The 12996-nt window shown below is 42.0% G+C and overlaps 1 protein-coding gene across 8 annotated transcripts in view; it reads right to left on the reverse strand.

The window, feature by feature from the left end:
• The window catches only part of LOC108892246 (cGMP-inhibited 3',5'-cyclic phosphodiesterase 3A), a 125889-nt gene extending 113548 nt beyond the window's left edge, over window positions 1-12341 (reverse strand). For 2 of the 8 annotated variants that reach the window (XM_051073259.1, XM_051073261.1), the window contains exon 1: window positions 10464-12336. In XM_051073259.1, the coding sequence (XP_050929216.1) occupies window positions 10464-11390 (927 nt within the window). In that variant the 5' untranslated portion in view covers window positions 11391-12336. Of the gene's footprint in view, window positions 1-10463 lie in introns of all 8 variants that reach the window. The other 6 variants (XM_051073260.1, XM_051073263.1, XM_051073262.1 and 3 more) reach the window with 5 other exon arrangements.
• Between the last annotated feature and the right edge of the window lie 655 nt (window positions 12342-12996).

Genomic DNA, 12996 nt, shown 5'->3' on the forward strand with positions numbered 1-12996 from the left:
ACCATTACAATAAAGGCCCCATATGCCTATTCTAACCCCAATCACATTGTTATGAGTCCCATGTTCAATTTTCACCCTCTCTTTACAACACATAGAGACTTCCCAGAAATACACAGAGCATGTGGCTCTGTGTTATCTGTGTGGACGAAGGGCTGCGGATGGGGATTCATTTGAAGTTTTCTGAAACAATGCCATGTGTCTTATCAACGTGGCTCACATGTTGTCATGGCATGTCTTTTCTCACTTCTTGTTCTCCGGGCAAAGGCCTGACCTGAACCAGTGTCCATGGATAAAGGTTGGCTTATGCTGCATAAAGCAATTAACTGGTTAGCTGGGCTATCTTGGGCAGGAAGGGGTGCTTGGAACCAACAGCCCACTATCTCCACAACACAGGACTTGTTCGACCACGCACACACACACATACACACAAACAAATACACGTATGCACAGAAGAGCCTGCTGTTCATAGCCATCGATTGTGGCCGAGTATAAACGGATGTCACCTACACAGGAACACGTCAGCCCTGACATCGTTTAGTGTCTCCAGGCAATGCAGAGCATAGCAGCAACAAATCAATGAGATCTTGCTTAGCCAGTCTGCTGAACCGTGTTTGTGTGTGTGAGTGTGTGTTAGCAGGTGGTTACAGTGTATAGAAAAGTAGTAGTGGAAGGGGTCACAACTTCATCAAACTCCTCATGGACAAAAAGCCAGGAGCCTTAGCAGAGATTTGGGAAAAAAGGACTGAGGACAAGCCATGGCTGCTGCCTTCGTCTCACCAATTCTTTAACAACTGAGCAGAGACTCAAACTTTCAAATTGAATCATACAGTGTGCAGTTGAACTCTTGCAAGTGTGGGAATATCTCTAGGCCTTTTGAATGTCTTGTCTTCACCATGTACCTTACAAGTGACTGTCAACTTGAGACGACATTCACTTTAAAAATAAAATTAAATATTTACTGCGCACATTGAAGGGAAATAAAAGTTACTCTAAACTTTTCCTGTGTCCTATATTAATAAATAATCATGCACAAACTTCCATACACACAAAATTCTAGTCTTTCTACAAGGAATGAGGTTAATAAAAACAAATAAATGGTTAACACTAGAATCCCAGAGCAAAAAAGTTTTTAAAACTTAAAGATAAAAACAGATGACTGCTTTTCAATTGTTGACTTCTTTCCCCATTTACGGCTAATTTTAATTGATAAAAATAACTTGTTTCCTTGAGCTGACCATTAGCGGTTTCTGTTTGCTGAGCAGATTCAGAAATGTGACCAAAGTGGTAAAAAATGGCTCCATGCTGTTAAACTGAGCATCATTACCAGCATTCCAATGTTGGTATTTGTTCATATACGGTGAGGCCATAAAAATGTAAATCATATAGACACTGTATACCATCATGCAAATTCAGCACAGAGCAACAGCCATAGGTTGCTCTTAATATCTGACTAATTGAAAGTGACTGTGCGAAAACAGCCCTTAACCCAAACCCTAAGACTCTCGCCCCTGCAAGGGGTGAAATAACCCGACTGACAGACAGATGTACAGACAGATTTTTTTTTTCTCTTACATATTTAGAGAGTAAAACATAGCATTGAGCGGGGAACAGCAGAAGCCTTGTTGGCTGCACGGACAGACAGGCTCATGGTGAGCCAGTGAGGCAGCGGGCTGGACGGACGGGGAGGGCTCACCAGGCAGAGGTTACAATAACACATTTCCTTGCACCACGCCATTGAGCTAGACAGACATGCAGCTCACTGACTGAACCTCATAACATTTAAGTCCAGAGGATATTACTCCAAAGTTAGATCTCTACCAGTGATATCTGTGTTTATACCAGGAATTCTATCACTGATGCAAAGTTTACGAGGAATAAAATGTGAAAATGTCAAGTATACAAGGAAATTTGGACTCAAAATAATTGCTTTCTAAAATATTTAAAAGAATATAACTGCTTTTACTTTGCAGTGGTGGAATATTACTTAATACGTTAACTCAAGTACTGTGCATACTGTGAGAACAATTTTGAGGAAGCTACCTCTCTTCTTAATTTTCTGATGCATTATACTTTTATTCTACATTTTAGAGGGGAATATTATATATTTTTTAGTCCACTAGATTAAATTGACTGCCATAGCTACTAGTTACCTTGCAGATCAAGACTTTTCATACAAAAACAGGATCATTTTATAAAATATACACTTAACACATTGTGACAGATTTAATTACCTTTGTAAGTTGTAAAATGAGCTCAACCTTGACATGATATAACATTGAAATGATTCTTAAATGTTTCCTATAATCTAATATACTTTATATACTATACAACTGAAAACGTCTGTATTTTTTTTACTTTAATAATAGTTTGACTGGATAACTTTTACTTGTAATGGAGTAGTTTTACATCTCTCCTCCTTCTTAAGTAAATGATATGAATACTTCTCCTACCCCTGGTATTTTGGAAATAATGTGCAACAGTCCTGTGGTGAAGTTATGAGGTTGTAATGTTCTGGGGAAAATGTGTGCTGCATTAACAATCTGAATCAAATAAAATACATGCAATAGCCTGTCCAGTTGTAGCCATATGTACCCAACCAGGCAGCGGATTACTAAATACAATCATCCATCAGCGAAAACAGCCTCCCTTGTCATGCTCCTGAAATATATAATCAATTAATAGCTGACTATGTTTGGATTTATTGGACAGCCTCAGTCAGAGGGGTTCAAAATGTTCCTGCTTGTTAAATGAATCATGGAAGCAGCAGTAGCAGCGACTGCAGCCTGCTCTGTTTCTAACAGAGCCACAGTGGCCAGACTGGACCTGAGGGATTAAGCTGCACTTCCTCTCTGAACCCGGACACCAAATCAAAGGCCATGAGATCAATTTTTGGGACACTGCTGTCCCAGATGTGCACATGCACACTCTGAGAGGGGAAATTAACAGTTGTTTCTTCCATTTGTTTTTCACACATTCCACTGACTTCAGCTATTTACATCTAGGAGCAACCCCACTCTCCCCTTCTACCTCCCTCTCACAAACATGCACACATACACACTCTCACACACACTTCCCCAGGCGATGTGAGAGTGTCTATTCATTCGGTAGAGGCCAGCTGCACACCTGGTGACAGCCCAGGATGGTGGTGTTGGCTCAGGTCAGGGTGTGTGGGGAGAGGAGGGCCAAGGAGGGGAGGGCTGGGTGAATGGGCCCACAGGCCTGTCCTTCAGGGCCTGCTCAACCTGCACATTCCTGTTCATTCAGCAGCGGGGCAAGAGCAGGAATGTCCCCCTCATGTAAGGGATCACTGTCTTAAATGTGGGTTCCTCATGTGATTGAAAAGGTCCTTTAAGAGGATAAATAGAGATGAAAGCCAAACGTGTTGCGTTCAGTTCCCCAAAGTGATGTGCTGCCGTTCCGGATATATACTGGCACCTATTAACCTGCCCATCCTTTAATGAGAGAAAACATTGCTTCAGCAGTGCTTGTTTCCCACATGTGTTGTCGTTTTTGGTACTGACATAAATGTGTTATTACCACAGAGAATCGAAAACCTCTGCTGAAAGTGAGCAATGGATACTTGGCTAAATCAGATATTTTCAAATTCATTTAAATGTCCAAATATAGACTGAATTGTATTTGGGGGAAAGAAAGGGTTTTCTGCCAAACACTCATTCGGAACTGGAATAAGCACTAAAGGTCACTAAACATGCATCCTTTCGAAGTAATTTCCTGCCGTCCCTGTTTGTGTTGTCTGGTTGTTGAGATGTGTAGCTTCTATGTTATTTTGTCTATAATCAGTTTTCCAAAGTTGCCTGTCATCAATTTGATCTTGAACATTCAACAATTGTTGAGCGATAGTTACTGTTAGCAAATGGTAGGTAACCAGTATTAGAGTAATAGAAAGCACAGTTGTAGTTTGTATAAGATACTTGAAATTGACTCTTAAATGTCACACATCTGCATATAGCCCCTGCAACCAGCTCAACAAAAAAAAAAATATCTGACACAGCCTTCATAGCTGCTTATGTTTTGACAACATTCAACATTTGAGAAGTTTGACTTTTGCTAAAGAAAAAAAGGATTCTGTAGAAAAACTTGTTAATATTTCTCCAGGGTAGTATCGTTATGGTAATGGTAGTTAAACTCAGGTATCATTTTGGCTGCAGTATTAAAATCAAGTCCGCTTCACGCATACACCTAATATATGCGCATATAAAAGTGCATCCAGTTCTTCACACATGCACACACACACACACACTTCTCTCTCTGTATCTTTGCCTCACACACACGAACACACATACTGTACGCATACACACACTTGTGCCAGGAACATTCTGTTCACCTCCATCACTGAAATAGTCGGTCTCTTATGGTAACACAGAAAACTTGAGTGACATAATTGCCTTAGTCTAGAACAGACAGCAGAACAAAGTACGGTGTGTAATCTAGCCTTCAACACGCACAAAATATCCATAATTCGCTTCAGATTCTACCATTTTATTCAAATAAGAGGCAGTTATTAGGACCCTGAAGTGTTAATATGTGTGCTGTGTGTCAGGACTGGAGGCCTGTGCCTGTCTAGCAGTTCCAGCTGCGTTGGGTTGTGTCTGTGGTTTGAGGCCCTCCGTGTTTCTCCGAGCGGATTCAACCTCTCAGCCTGCAGCAGCTGGCAGCCATCAAGCTGCTGGCAATGCACATACACACACACTCACTTACATGCACACACATGCTCACACAGACGTCCTTCCATAATTTCCATGGTAATCAGTAGGGAGCCAGATCGTGGTCGTGCCAGGGGCAGGGAAGAGATGGAAGAGGGGTACTACACTTAGTCCTGGACCTCTGGTTTGGTTGGCTTAGGCGATCAGAGACGCAGGGCAAGAATCAGGATATGAGCTACTCTTGTTGCTGTAAATGAAGGTAATGAAAGAATTGGACACAGATGGGTGAGCCATGTAATGTTTAAAGGATAATTCCACTTTATTATGGCTGGGGTCTTGCTTTCCTAGTTTGGCTATTATTGCTATTGGTTCTCACCCATTGTTCTCACCCAGTTAATTTCTGAGAACACGAAAACATCATTAAAAACAGCATAGAAGGGGCAATAAACAGGAAGTTCGATGCTCATATAGGTTTTAAATGGATTAATTTACATTTTGGGAAATGCGCTTAAATTAGAAGGCTGACACCAGTTTAATGTCTGAATGCTAAATATAAAGCTACAGCCAGGAGCTGATTAGCTTAGTGTAAAGAGTGTAAGCTAACAGGGCAGAGCCACGGTAACTGTTTCCTCCCGTTCCTCCTGTCCTCCTCCAGTGTTTATGCTAAGCTAAGCTAATCAGCCACTGGCCGTCACTTCATATTCACCATACAGATGTGAGAGGGGTATAAAGTTTCTCCTCTAACTCTTGGCAAGAATGTGAATAAATATGAAATGTTGGAACTATTCCTTTAAATAAACAACGGTAAATGGTAAAATTATTATCCACAATTCTTGAACTCTTGAAAAAAAAATCCTGATGATGATCCGTCTGGGTCAAGAATTTTGTGGCTTGGAGCCAGCGTGCATGAAATACTTTTTTCAGTGAGGTATTATTATCAGCATTTCAGGTAGTCACACTTTTGGTTTTCACCACAAATTAAGTGGTTTACATAATCTGGCTAAACTGTTTACAGTCTCTCTGTGTGATTTCTTGCACCATCAGACTTTACTGTAATGATGTCATTGTGTTTCCAAATCTTAACAATTACTTTGGTGAGTACAGTGTTATCATAACAGATTGAAATGATTGCCAAGACTATGAAAATAAAACCCAGGTTGTAATAAACCCAAGTTATGCTTAACACAGGTGGGAGTCAGTTATCGCAGAACTGTGCAGAACTTGTCAGTTTGGTGAAACAAAAAAATGTGGGAAAAGAGCTCCTGTTTGTGCCACCACAGACCAAAACTCAGTGTAATGTGGCTTCACACTGGGTAGCCAACATGGCAGAGGTAACACATACAAATCTGGAGCACAAGCACACTAAAAGTTGCTACACTGCATCAGTCAAACACAAGACTCTTCCACCGTACAGGGGGGTAAGAGTAAGCCTGCTGTTTTGCCTGGCTACTAAACAAAACCTCGGATGACCTACTTTCATTCCTACCCCAATTCCTCCACCCCTTGCCTCCTCACACACGCACAGCGCAGCTAATACACTGGGACTGAATGGGGATTGAAAGTGTGAAGTGGCTCGCCCAATCACAAGACACAACCCCAAGCTGATATCAGCTTCCTTTCCGAATGCAGGGGGAGCCTTTCAATGAGATCGTTTCTAATGCAGAGGCCAGTCCAGTCAAAAAAAAATAAAAAATAATAATAATAAAACATCATATCCCATGAGGCTATGTGTTTAGAATATAAACAAGCTGTTTGGGATGAGAGTGCGCAGTGGCCTGGTGGTAAATCACTGCCCTACAGGCTATCAGCAACCTCCTCCATCCAAAACACAATTCAATTAGGGACGGTGGAGCAAAAATAGAGTAACAGGAAACATTTACAACAGCAACAGTAATTGTGTTTGGATCCCATTCCACAGGAAGTCATTATCATAGATTTCAAGAATATCTTTATCATCCAAGTTAAGAAAGAATTTCCTCCTCTGGTTGGGATAATATTTGTGTTGGTGTCAGTGAGAGGACAGAGAGCAGAGCGCTATGGAGAGGGGTGGAGCCATTGACAGAAAAGGGAGGTGCTTCCAACACCTCGCAAAGAGAATCCTCTAAAAAGCCGAAGCGACTCACTAAATGTCCACTCCCCTCCCTGCCTAATCAGCTCTTTGCTCAGACTGTGCAGCTCAGGTAGATTTAGTTAAAAAAACATTTGATGTGTGCTGCCAACATGGCAGACTGCTTTCCTCTGCTTGCGAGGAGAGAAAGTTCCATGACAGCGCTGATGTCTGCAGCAGGAGAGCCTTGGACTCAAATTTCCTGACACGCTGTGAAAAGCGATCCACACCACAAGTCCACACCTCTTCCTCCAGTTCAATATCCCCAGCTGAAATACAGAAGACTGGCCTGTCATTTTGTATTAACCCAAGAAGAAGAACTGTCCCGCAGAGGCCCCCGCTAACCGCTATCAGATCAGCTGATAATGACTTCTTTTATTATGCCCATGATGGGGAGGACGACCCCAGCGTTGCAAAATCCACCTACTTAGTGAGCTGATAGATGCTGGCAGCCAATTTGTAATCAAAAGGAGGGCAAATGGCTGTTTATTAAATCTACAGTTGTGCAGATTGAAGTATAGCCTAGGAGCATGGCTTTGGCAGAGCAGCGGAGGGCAACATGGCAGCTTTAAGGCTTGTGAAGACGAAGAGACAGAGGGATTTCTTTTTGCTCTATTTATTTGGGCATAAACTGTTTTTGCACAGTGACTATCAATCTGAAGGGCCTTTATATAAGACTCTAAGGTCTGTTGGTGAAGTTTCCTGAGAAAAGAGTTAAGTATCAACTGTAATCCTCCATCCAACCTGACACTTCAGACGTACAGCACTAATGTAAACATTGTCAGGTCAACAAAGTGCAGATCTACTCTTTGTCATGCCTCTTTTACTGCTTGTTTAAAACATCATAACTCAATTGAACACAGCAAAAGTGCAGGCCTGTTAAAACATCACTCAGCCGCTTTAGGTCATCTAACTAAGAAGCACTACCTGGAAAATTATGGCCTCATCACGGCTGTGCAGTAAACCTATATTTGTTCCTCCAGGCAGAGTCAGTTAGACACTTCATGCTGTCTCCACTATTCCCGTCACCATGTGGTGGTTGCATTGTGGCCCCTGAACGTGCGTCTGCACCCCCCCCTTAGGGAGGCCAGAGCCCCATGTGAGCGAGGTGATGACTAGTGTGGGTCAGCATGGGCTTGTTTACACATTACAGACCACACAGACAAGACACGGTTAAGACAGCATATGTACACCATGTGTGTCTCAATTACAGGCAAGACATGACTGGTCAACTGCTTAGCACAACTGCCAGAGATGAGCGGGAATGGTAGGTCCAGGCTTTGTTACAGAAAATCTATTGTAAGCTTAACTATACTTACTCAAGACAGTCTGAGTGCTGCTGTCATAATCTGCCACAACAAAAATATGTAATAGTGATCATCTCTCAGCAGAGGGCTCCAGCCCGGTTGAGGTGTCAGAGTAGAAGAGTGTCAGAGATGTGATGAAATGTTAGCATGTTTGCATGATATTATCTACATTGTCTGGTTCTTCCATTCTGCTCAGCTTTTACTGGGACATCACTGCAAGACAAAAAAAAATGAAAAAAAAAAAAAAAATCTAAAGCAGGCTAAAACATGTTTATTGCCATAGCTGCATCGATGAGAGCTGTTAACGACTATTGCCTTCATTTTAGGGCTGTTTTTATTGTTCTCTAAGTAACTCCATCTTGAGTCCTTTATAGTAATGGAGTCTGAATCTAAATGTAATGGTATCTGTCTTCTTCTGTTTTTTTTTTTTTTTTTTTTACACATTTGATGTCTTCAAAATTGTGCATTGCTTTAGCTAAAAACAAGTGATTTTACTGCACCATGGTGTCTAATGCCTATGTCCATTGTTACTGTAATGAAAATGCTACTGTGTGAAGGGGAAAAAAATCCAAAGTTGTTTGTGTGTTTTCTACTGTCACCTGCATACTGCTTCCATGTTGTTTTTAGTGCATGGTCATGGATGAAGGGTTTAGCTTCATTATTTAACACAAAAGAGATATGAACAACAATGCACTGTTTTCTATATATTTGTAAATAAATATATTTTTCGTTTAATTTGCAACATTGCTCTTTAGAAGACAGTAGAGTGTGAAATAATCAGCCATCTGTACACATGCTTGTTTACAGCCATACACTAACTATTCAGTGTAAACTATACAGCCAGCCATTTTCCAGCTCATCACTCAATCAAAAACAAAGATAAATTCTCACTTCATTACTGCAGCAAAGCAACGACTGCATATCAAATTAATAAAGATTGACACCTGAATAGGTTTCAGCTGAGACATCAAACCTAAATCTGAATAAAGTGTAAACTGTAAAATATCTAGGAGTCTTTTCATATCCAGTTTGAGTATGCGCATGTGTGTGTGGTGTGTGTGTGTGTGTGCATGTATATGTAGGTATGCGTATGTGTGACCACAAAGAAAAACAAACAAGTACACTACAACGCTAACTAGCCCTGAGAGCTGAGGGCATCTTTCAAGTGGCTGGGCCGACAGTGCAGCCTCTCATCTCCCAACCTAACCGCACTCACAGGTCACAACGAGAGCTTTGATCACTGCAAAAATCTGTTTCCCATTCACATGCTCAGCATGCTCATTGATTTTCCATAAGGAGGGCTGAGGAGCTGATATGAATTTGGTTGAGTGAAGAACCCCATCTCCTCTCAACACAGATATGCATGTGTATCAGTATCAGAGGAGGTTTAAAAGCGAGAACTGCTAAATTCCTGGGGTTTAAAGGACAGCGAGCCCCGATGAGTGATATGGAGCAAGTGGCATTAGAGTCCATGACAGAAACACAAAATACAGAAATGTCAGTTTTGTGGCAGTGGCTCTGAGATCATCTAGGGAAAATGTTTGACATAAATAATTAGGGATGAGATGAATCACTGACATCGTATCCTCAGCTTCCCTTTCTCATCAGCACTTGAAAGCACTGTTTCTAAAATAGCATCCCTTTAGCAACAAAATACCAAATTTGGTTCTTTCATTTTCAAATGACAGAAAAGAGCTACACTTGCATCTATACTGTGCATGAATTAAAAGCATCACCTTTCTCTGATGGGTACAACATTATCAGAGGACATTGTGGCAAATTTGGCTCAGTTGATCATTTTAGTAAAAGATAATCTAACATTTTTATTTAAGAAAAGAAAACTTCAAGGCATTGAATAAGCAATGTTACTGTGAAGATTAACTAGAAGACAAATAGTGTAAATTGTTATCCTCTCATGTTTTCCTGCCAATAGTTGCAAATGGCTTTACATAATATGTCTGTCCAAAAATGATCTGTGCAGATCAGAGCAATAACAACTGATCAAAGATCAAAGCACACCAAAGCAAACTGTAATATCCACAATGCAATCTAAAACAGGATCACGATATGCAAGCAACATAATAATAATAATAATAATAATAATAATTATTATTATTATTATTATTATTGCTGTTATTATAATGATAATAAGTGACTCACTACACATATAGCTTTGCTCTGTAGCATTCAATATTAATAATACTCCTTAACGGTAATAATAATAATAAAATAACACAGATAATTCTAATTAGAGTAAAACGGTCCTGATTTTATTGACATTGCACTAAGCCCTCCTTTTGTCTATTCGCATCAAACAGAAAACTCTCAGTGGAAGAAGAAAACAAGCCAGAAATAGAAAAGTTGAATGGGACAGAAACTTCTTACCTGGTCCCTCTGGATGCATGGCAGAGAGGTCCGGCGATGTGACTTACTGTTGGACTGACTGTGTGCCATGTCTGACGCTATCACAGAACTGGACCTCCTGCGCCTTTTAAATACAGGGATCTCTTCCCTGGCTCCAGTCACGGGGGTGCAGCCCTCCTTGTGTCTCCCTTGGTTGGGAAGGAGCTTGTCAGCATACCTCGCCAGCAGGATGCCCAGCACTCCAACCAGGTACGCTACGTACGGTCTCCAAGTGGCCCTTACTTTGTGGAGTGAGAAGAGTGAAATAGTCCTGATAATGCTGATGAAAACGATCACAGATATGCCCTGATTCAGCCGCGCTACCATGAGTGCGCCGGTGGCCACGCAGACGAGCACGACCACGGTCGCTGTCGTGAATGAAAACAGCTGCTCATCTGTCCCGTCCAGGAGAGACCACGCCGCCGCTTCGCCCAGGTGGCACACGGTTAGGAGGGACAGGGCGGTCTGGATTAGAACCCCACAGCGGATTAAGTACACACCGACCCAAAAGAAGGCACATACGAGGGTGAACAATGGCGAAACCACACTCCAGCAAGTTTGCAACAGCTCCACCGCGCAGCCTGTAACGAACTGAAGGGGAGACGATGAATGCAAGAGTCTGTTGTCAGCGCTGCTGCTGCTGCCGCCGCTGGCTTCAGCTTTCCAGTCTGCACATTTGACCAACAGAGCGAGAAAAACTGAAAGCGACCCCACACACACCGCACTCCGGAGTCTCTGGGAACTCCATATTTTTGTGAACATTAGCCTCACCCACGACTCGTAGTCTCGGTCACGGCACAGTGGAATGACACATGTTTTCACATAACCATTGCGATCCGGTGCGCTGAAGCTTTTTTCATGAGTGCTGCTCTGCGCACCGGTACTGTCAGATTCTGCAGACATCGCCATCACTCATGGCAGATATGAAGTATGAGGAAGTCTATTATGCATCTATACCCGTGTGGTCATGGGACAGGTCATGAGTTAGTGACAAAACAAACATAATTTATTGTACGCATAATGAAAAAGTACGGCGAATACGCACAGATGCGTCTCCATTTACGCATGGGGATGTGCTGCCACTGAACGCATTCTCTTTGTTTTTCCAGGTGCGGGTTGAGGACACTGCTGCCCGTAAACAGCATGAAAGGAGCCTGAATGACAGAGCAACTCAGATGTTATACAGATCTAGGGCACTGCTTCTCTGCACACACGCGTCCTGCTTTGCCCTCCTTTGTGGCGCACCGTCTCTTTGACTTCTGCTGTCATTCTCCTCGCTTTGTGGCTCCACGGCCCGCTCCGTGCAGCAGCGAGTCTTCGCAAAACATCAGTCCCGTTCCGCGAACACTCAGCGATGAACCGCGCTCTCTGTGTCCATTGTTTTTGGCCACTTCCCGATCTCTCTCGAAACGGTAGGGGCTCCCGTTACTTTCGAGGATAAACGCTGCTGAGGAATTTGAGCTTGTTTGAGTGAGTGTCCGTCCGGTTATGGCTGGGCGTTTTGAGGGACAAATCCGGACTGTTTGTCACCAGCTCTCCAACCAGCCGTGAGTCTCAGCTCATTCACACCCCCGAGTTCCGACTCCACACAGGGAGCAAGATATTGCAGCAGCAGTGAAACCCCCAAAGCCTTCCTCAGCCAGCCCAGCAGGCGTTGTCCTCACTAGATCTGTTTTATGTTTACATTTTTTTCTCTCATTAATTTTTTTAAAGACCTTATTTTGTTTTTTAAAAAAGGATATATAAATATATATTTATTCTTATGCGTTTTTTAAATTTAATTTAAACTGCAATAAATCCTGCTTTTTTTGTATAATGAGGTTGACCTATATTTTTCTAGTGAGTTCCTCTCTGAAGGGAATAAATATGGTGTATTTAGGAACAAACATTTCAGGCCATTTTTTATCTTAATGGGTGCATTTTTATGGTAATATAATTGGTATACTGGTTATATTTTTCTAAGGTTACTAAGCCAACCTGAGGGCTTCAAACTGCCTTGACATTAATTCATTTTTAACTGAAGAGAAGTGTCTAAATGCTGATTAGAGAAATGGGAGCTCTGCAGGAAACAGGTTTTCAAGTGAAAATTCCCAGAAAAGTCCCATGGTTGCCCTCCAGTTTGACTACTTATTGTCCCCCCACTCCACCAGGCCATTAAAATATTCATCCCACTTAAAGTGTCACAGATGATGTGTTGCATCACAGTGGAGGGTTTCCATCAGTGCTTCAGCACGCAGATCTTCCGTGTGCATAAGTACATGTGTTCACAGTTCAGGAGGTACAGTTCCCTCATATGTGCATGTGATGCTCTCATGGGATCACACCCTCTCACATAAGGTGGATATATGCACAATATACAAATATATAGACATCTAAAGCCAAGCATGCACATTTAATCTCGGTCACATTTGCTTATGCTTATATGAAGAGGCACAAACTGCATGTAGTCAGGTTTTGTTTTTTTCTTGACTCTGCAACTCTCTCTCTCTCTCTCTCTCTCTCACACACACACACA

Source organism: Lates calcarifer, linkage group LG10 (assembly GCF_001640805.2).
Source record: "Lates calcarifer isolate ASB-BC8 linkage group LG10, TLL_Latcal_v3, whole genome shotgun sequence".
NCBI lineage: Eukaryota > Metazoa > Chordata > Actinopteri > Centropomidae > Lates > Lates calcarifer.